Below are 7,541 nucleotides of genomic sequence, written 5' to 3' on the forward strand. Positions count from 1 at the left end.
TCTGAATACTGTACAGAGCCAGATCCAACCCTTGTGTACTGAAACTGCACATGCATTGACACAGCCTGGCACTTATACACACAGCTCAGATAATGGCATGTATTTGTACATGAACTATGTGTGATCTAGTGATTAGAGAAGTGCCTTACTAGAAGTCAGGACTCCTTGGTCTTATCCCACCACTCTGCCCCCGATTTGCGGTGTAATTTAGAGCAAGTTGTTTAACTTCCCCGTGCCTCAGTTTCCCTACATGTAAAATGGCTCTAATGTCACCTACCTTATATGGGCATTGTGAGGTTTGCTTAATTAATACCTATAATTGCTGTGCGTTCCTTGAATTAAAGTCTTCATACACATGGAGACCTTTACCATCACTTTACAATTCTACTAATAATGCATATTTACTGCCTTAATATCTAAGAGTTGGATCTTCAACTGATGTAAACTGGTGTCGCTCCATCAACTTACACCTACTGAGGATCTGGTCCAAAGAAACACTTGTGGTCTGTGGCACATTTTGCATGCAGTAGCAAAGAGTCCACCTGTAACCTTTAGTTGCATCAGTCCTCCAGATGTTTCATGCATTCTGTCTATTGATCATTTGTTCTGTTTTTTCCCCTCTTTGTTTCTTTTGTCTGAATGAACAACTGCAGGGAGGTAAGTGTTCCTGGATTTTTTTTCCCGCTTAAGAGATCTAGACATTAACATACATTTTCTGTTATGAATTTGCATTTCAAATGTCTTTTGTTTTGTTCTTTCCCTCTGTAGAGAAAGTCCAAGATCACAGCCTCGCGCAAACTCCTGTTGAAGGTGAGTCCCTTTGGGTCTATCCCAGCTGAGATAGCAAGTCAAGGTTAAAAGCATCGTTGCGGAAACATGGTATGACCATTTCCATGACTAGCCACAGTGTTTATGGAAAGAAAAACTCAGCTTTCCTCTGGGTACAGGTAAGATCCTGGGTCTCTGAAGAAGCCAGCCCTGTTCCCACCTCCATGATCCCTAGAACCTGGAACAATCCCTCAGCCGCTCAGAACTTCATAGTTGGAAATGTAACACCCGCCTGTCCCCCAAGTTATCAGCATGGATTGAACCTGGGACCTTCAGCACTAAAAATGCAGGCATCTATCCCACTTGTGGTGCAGAAGTAATTCCATCAGTACCAGTAGGCTGTTAGCCGCTGGGTGGGAGGGGCATGCTTAGCCAGCGTGTCACAGATATAGGCTTGGCAGAATTTGATTTTTATCTTTCTATAATTTTGATGGATAATATCAATGTTTATTTTGTAAGCATTTTTTGTTCTGTTTTGATCAATTTAAATGTTCACAGTGGGGGAAAATTGGAGGGGTGTCAGACAATAGGGAGGGGCTCTGTCAGTAATCATAGAATCATAGAATATCAGGGTTGGAAGGGACCTCAGGAGGTCATCTAGTCCAACCCCCTGCTCAAAGCAGGACCAATCCCCAACTACATCATCCCAGCCAGGGCTTTGTCAAGCCTGACCTTAAAAACCTCTGATTTAAGGACAGTAGACACCTGAGATTCAAAAAGGTCAAGTTTTCTAACTGTTGTTAAAACACAAATTTGTCAACGTCGCATCAAAATATACAAAGTAAATCACCTAAAATCATGCTCCAATAAGCTCTCAGGCAGCCTCTGTCTGACTTTGCCTAGCTGTAAAACTTGGATGATTATCGCTGGAAATATTTTTCGCCGGTCTGTGAATGTGCGGTGAAATCGACATTTACCGATAAAAATCGAATCCTTCCAACCCTAAACATATGCAGGGACACACACTGAATTTCCTGGGGCAAGGTGCATTAAATGTACAATTGGGTGGCAGGTGCTGCTGCCTACATCCTTTGTTAATAATAATAATTAATACCAATAATTTGTTTAGTGCCAACAGTGCACTGGGCACCGCACAGACAGGACATGGTTCTGGGGAAACATTTTTGCTTACGGGGGAAAACACATGCTTGCAGAGAGCCAGGTGATGCCAATGTCAGTCAGGAGTCGTAGCCCCAAGGAAAGCAAGGAAGTCTCTGAATCAGACACAGATTCTGCAGCCTCTCACCCTCCTTCCTGCAGCTCCCCCCGCGCCCGGTTTATCACACACCATGGGGAAATGCTTTTAGTTGTACCAGCGCCAGCACCTCACCCCACTGGATTGAGGACAAGGCCCCGAAGACCCTTCCATATGGGTTTGAGGAACAAGCAGTTTCTCTGTCCTTCACCACAAATGCACTGAGCTCAACATCTCCATGCTCTTTGGTAGCTCCCTGCCTTGTGCCCCTGGCCTGAGGTGATAGCTGGGGGTGGGGTGGGGGGCTCATGGCACAGTGCATCTACTCAGGCTGTTGTTTTCTGCTGTGTGCTCCAGAGTTTGATGCTAGCCAAAGCCAAGGAAGCATGGGAACAAGATCAAGTGGACAAGCAAGCGGAGAAGGAGAGATACCTGGCTGAGCGGATCACACAACTGCGGACCAGCGGGCTGTCCTTCAGCCAGCTGCAGGTAGGCTTGAGTGGGAGTCAGGAGGGCCACCGGGGACCTGCGCAGGGGTCTGACAACAGCTCAGGTCTCCACCCTGTTTGTTATGGCTGAGGCAGGGCCCCTCCTGTCACTCGTGAATGGGTCCCTCTGGGCAGGGTCCAGAGGCTCTGGAAGGTGAATCTGCCCAGCATGTACTGTGATAGAGGGGGAAGGTGGTTTCCCAGGGAACTCAGTCAGGGACATGCTGGCCGCTGGGATTTCAGGGCTGGTGACTGATGGAGACTCAACACCACCTCTAGGAGGCACCATGAACATGCTGCCTGCTAAAGGCCTAGCTCTTAACACAGTACCTGCTGTGACAACACAGGGCCATGGTTGGGAGGCTCAGCAGATGGAGCAGTGAAGAGAGCTCCCAGCTTGGCCTTTGTGACCTCTCCTTGCAGGATCTGTGCAGGGAGCTGCACGAGAAGGTAGAAATCGTGGATGAGGAGCGGTACGACATCGAAGCAAAATGCATCCACAACACCAGAGAGGTAGGAGGGTGCCTTGTGCACTGGCTTGCAGTTTATTTCTTAATTAACTGGTTATTTGTTTTGATACCTGCTATGCACCTCACCCAGGTTATTAGCGTTATTTGCATTACAGTCGCACCTAGAGGTCCCCAAACCAAGTAGGGTTGCCAGGTGTCTGGTTTTTTACTAGAATGCCCGGTCAAAAAGGGACCCTGGTGGCTCTGGTCAGCACCACTGACCGAGCCGTTAAAAGTCCAGTCAGCGGTGCAGCGGGGCTAAGGCAGGCTCCCTGCCTGCCTTGGCTCTGCGCGGCTCCCGGAAGCAGCAGCATGTCCCCACTCCGGCTCCTAGGCATAGGGGCAGCCAGGGGGCTCCACACACTGCCCCCACCCCAAGTGCTGACTCTGCAGCTCCCACTGGCTGGGAACCCCGCCCCAGCCTGGTGAAAATGAGCGAGTGACTGAGGGTGGGGAGAGCGAGCGACCGAGGGAGGAGTATGTGTGGAGTGAGCGGGGGTGGGCCCCAGAGAAGGGGTGGGGATGGGCAGGGCTTCTGATGAGGGGCGGGGCAGGGGGTGGGGCAAAGGTGTTTGGTTTTGTGCAAGTAGAAAGTTGGCAACCCTAAAACCAAGACCAGGGACCCATGGTGCCAGGTGCTGCCCAGATACAGTAAGAGAATCCCTGCCCCAAAGAGCTCACAGCCTAAATGGACAAGGTGGACACAGAGCAGGATGGGAAACTGTGGCACAAAGAGGGGAAGCATCAGGTGTGTAGAGCTAGGAACAGATCTCAGGCCTCCATGGCCCCATCCCCAAGATCATGCCACCTCCTGCTGCCGTCTGATCATTGAAAAATTCACACCTGGGTAGTTTAGTGGGAAAGAAGCCACCTGCAAGGCTCCCCCAGCCCATTCAAACAAAAGCCCTTCAGCCAGATTACCAGCAGTAGCCACTGGCTCTGGATGGCGCCACTCTGGGGCCATCCAGCCAGAGGCCCCGGACTTGGGTTTCAGAGGCACGGCAGCCTCTCCGCTCTCCTTCACCAGCTGCTCAGCACTTTGTGGGGATGCCGTGATGGCTGGAAGCCAACATGTGCAGCATCCCAGCTGGTGCCCATCTGTCAGGAGCTCCGATGGCCAGCCGCTCACTGGTGCACGGCACTGTCCCTGAAGCTGGGGCCACTGTGGAGCCTGCAACTGGAGTCTGCATGGGACTCTGACCCGTTATCGCTGCGAGTGATGTCTGGAGCTGGGAGAAGGGACATGGCTTGGGCTTGGGGTTAATGTTTCATTTGGGGTTGGGGTTGGGGCTGGGTGCCATGGGGGAGAATCACCCCTGGTGTGGTCCCGGTCAGGATGGGCTGCCTGTGAGGATCCGGGCACCCCCAGCGGATGGGGGAGCTGACTACCTTGGTGCCAGGAGCAGACAGAGGTGCTCACTGCAGGCTGGTTTGAAGCAGGGTCGGGGGCCTCCCCCCGGTGCAATGCAGCTGTGCCGTACTCCCCGCCGCCTGGCGATTCCTCCTTTTTTCCCTCGTCCCACAGATCAAAAACCTGAAGCTGAAAGTGCTCGACCTGCGGGGGAAGTTCAAGCGCCCCCCGCTGCGCCGTGTCCGCGTCTCCGCTGACGCCATGCTGCGGGCCCTGCTCGGCTCCAAGCACAAAGTCTCCATGGACCTGAGAGCCAACCTGAAATCTGTCAAGAAGGAGGACACGGAGAAGGTGGGTGGGGAAATTCACCCCTGTGCAAAGGGTCCACACAAGGCTGATGTGGGACTTGACCTGGGGCGTACACCTTGTGTTGGGCCCTTTGGACGGGGGTGCATTTAGTTCAAGGGCCCAGTTCTGCTCACAGATATGCTGGTGTAACTCTGAGTATCTCCATGGAGTTCACTTCCCACAGATGCTCTCTTGCTTTGAACGAGGCCTCCTGGGATTTTAGGGTCTGGCTTACTGGGGTAGCTCCAGGGAGCTCCATGTGGGTACTCCTGATTTACATGGGGGTAAATGGACAGAGAGCCAGGCCTGGGGTTTGTATATTGGATCAGACTCCAAGTCCAGCGCCCTCCCTACGGCAGAGACCAATGCAGGATGCACCAGAGACAGGAAACCAACCCACCCTGCACCTGGCCAATTGCGCAGGGAGGATATATTCCCCTCCTGACTCCTGTGGTGATCAGCTTATGCCCTGAGACAGGAGGTTTGGTGATCCTTGATCCTTGTCTGTCTCATTATTATTGCTCATAAGATCAGCCAGTCCTTTTAACTCCAGCCGCGGGCGAGGTCCTGCATTGCCACCTGCTCTGTGGGGGAAGGAATATACGGGCAGGGTCTGATGGACACTGTGGGTCTGGTGCGGCAGAGGGCAGGGCTGCTCACACCAGGCGCCGCATGCCCTCCCCTCCCACTCAAGGGGCTCTGTAGATAGCAGGGTCGGGGCCCTTTCTCACTGCTTTCTCAGCTGTCTCCATTCTATACTGACTCTAGGGAGCATCCTGGGGTTTTAAAACCATAGACAGCCGACCCCAACCCCCTGGGGCTATAATCCAGCTTCACACAGAGCAGCTACAGGGACACAATGGTCCCTAATTGACTCACAGGGAAAAGGGATCTCCTGACATATCACATTTCTCTCCCCCACCCACCCCGGTCCTGCCTTTGTCCCAGCAGTCAAGGACCCCAAACTTACAGGCTATTTAGTGTAGGGGTATGGGAGACACATGTCCGCATCTGTCTGTCTGTATAATAACACAGCAGGTCATCCCGCAGCTCCACAGGGCGAGTGCAATGGGATCCAGGGAGATGCCCTGGGCGAGGTTGCACCTGGGGTCACTGCTGGAACGGTTGTTCTGGGTGTGGGGGAATGTGGCACATTGGAAGGCCCATGGGATTTAAGTACACTCAGGCAAGGAGCAGCTTCTGAGTCAGCCAGGACGGAAATAAAGGACAAAATAAACCTTCCGTCCTATGGAGTCATACATGCATGAACCCATGCTTCCCTTTCCTGCGTCCACCCATGAAAACACCCCCTCCCGTACACTCATGCACCCCCCCACACATTCATACATGGCACATGTATACACGGACCTACCCAGACAAACCCCTGCATGTACACACACATGCTCATGCAGATGCACACATGTGTGCCAGCACACTCAGGTATACGCACGGACACACCCACACATGGAGAGTCTGTCTCACCAAGCACTGCTCAGATGCGCCGTCCCGAGAATCCCGGGGCTCTGTGCTGCCGGGACCCCTGACCCCTGCGTCTCCCTGCAGGAGCGCCCTGTGGAAGTGGGTGACTGGCGCAAGAATGTGGAGGCCATGTCGGGCATGGAGGGCAGGAAGAAGATGTTTGATGCTGCCAAATCTCCGACAGGCCAGTGAAAGGTACGGTGCTCTGCCACTCCTCCCTTTGCCCCGACAGCCCCTTCCCCCAGTCCCTGATGCCCCTTTACATGAAGCAGGAGGCAGTCAGCATCTGTGAATAACCTTCGCAGTCCAAGTGTCTGTATCACACGCTGGCCTGGGGCCCATTCCCTCTGGACTGGTCAATGACCCAGTGCCGCCAGCTGGCACAGTACAGCGTGCTGGGTTTGCCTACGCTGCAGGAGGATCTGAATTATGGCAGCTTGTGCCCTCTGAGCCTCAGTGCCAGGCACCTGCCTCCTCCCTCGACGCATCTTGAGGGCTGGGCTCCAGGTGCGACAGCACCTCCTGCCCAGGCTGCCCGGTGCCGCGCTCTGCCTCGACTCGCTCTTTGGCGGGGCCCGGGCCTGCGGACACCGTGCCCTGAGATGGGATATCAGGGGAGCTGCTCTCTTTGTTGTCTTTGTCTTGTGGCGACTTGCTGGGATTTCTCTGCAGACGTGTCATGCCCTAAGGCAGCCCCCGCACTGGGCTGCTGGCTCGGCTGCGCCGTGGCACCCTCCCCACCAGGCGCAGACTCCAGCCCGTCCCTTCGCGCTGTCTGAAGCTGCCGCTCCGGTTCCTAGGTGCTGCCGGGAGGGTCGAAGAGTCACCCCACTGCCCGCAGCTTCGTCCCTGCCGCCCCTTCACGCTGCCCCGCGTGTGCCTCTTCCTGCCTTCGCTCTCGAGCCAGCGCATTTGCGGAAAGCTCTTTGGGAAGCTCATCCAGCCTCTGTGCTTAAATCAGCCCCCCTCCGCCCCCGGCTTCCATGACAACAGCCATAGCCTCACGTGATGCAGCCAATTAATTGCCCCAGCGTGGCACCCCAGCTGTCTCCTGTAGGTTCCGGCACAGGGCACCAACCCATTGGACTGCCACAGTGGTGCTTCTGCATGAAGACCGATCACCATTGTGGCCTAAGGTGCTGATCCCATTAGCTGGCAAGGGTGAGAGCCTTGCCAGCCATCCTGCAGGAGTCCCGTGCCCTGCAGAAAGGCAGTGCCCGTGCCACGCACCAATGGCTACATGTAGGTAACTCCATGGGGTCTCAGGCATGCTTGTAACTTCAGGATGCTGCTTGGGACTCTTGGTCTGTCCTTCTCCACCAGCCACAGCAGACAGCCCAGGG

The 7,541-nt window shown here is 54.2% G+C and overlaps 1 protein-coding gene across 1 annotated transcript; it reads left to right on the forward strand.

Moving 5' to 3' along the window:
* Nucleotides 1-704: 704 nt before the first annotated feature.
* On the forward strand, nt 705-7,189 carry TNNI1 (troponin I1, slow skeletal type). The gene is made up of 6 exons (XM_074935996.1): nt 705-810; nt 2,381-2,512; nt 2,935-3,024; nt 4,546-4,722; nt 6,283-6,393; nt 6,871-7,189. Exons 2-5 carry the CDS (start codon nt 2,387-2,389, stop codon nt 6,388-6,390), a joined length of 501 nt encoding a protein of 166 aa, XP_074792097.1. The 5' UTR covers nt 705-810; nt 2,381-2,386; the 3' UTR covers nt 6,391-6,393; nt 6,871-7,189.
* The last annotated feature ends 352 nt before the right edge of the window (nt 7,190-7,541 follow it).

This window comes from Natator depressus, chromosome 21 (genome assembly GCF_965152275.1).
Source record: "Natator depressus isolate rNatDep1 chromosome 21, rNatDep2.hap1, whole genome shotgun sequence".
Lineage (NCBI taxonomy): Eukaryota > Metazoa > Chordata > Testudines > Cheloniidae > Natator > Natator depressus.

Coding starts and splice junctions, on each gene's coding strand:
- TNNI1 (XM_074935996.1), top strand. CDS start 2,387: ATGCTAGCCAAAGCCAAGGAAGCATGGGAACAAGATCAAGTGGACAAG. Junction 2,513..2,934: donor TGTCCTTCAGCCAGCTGCAG/GTAGGCTTGAGT, acceptor CTCTCCTTGCAG/GATCTGTGCAGGGAGCTGCA. Junction 3,025..4,545: donor GCATCCACAACACCAGAGAG/GTAGGAGGGTGC, acceptor CTCGTCCCACAG/ATCAAAAACCTGAAGCTGAA.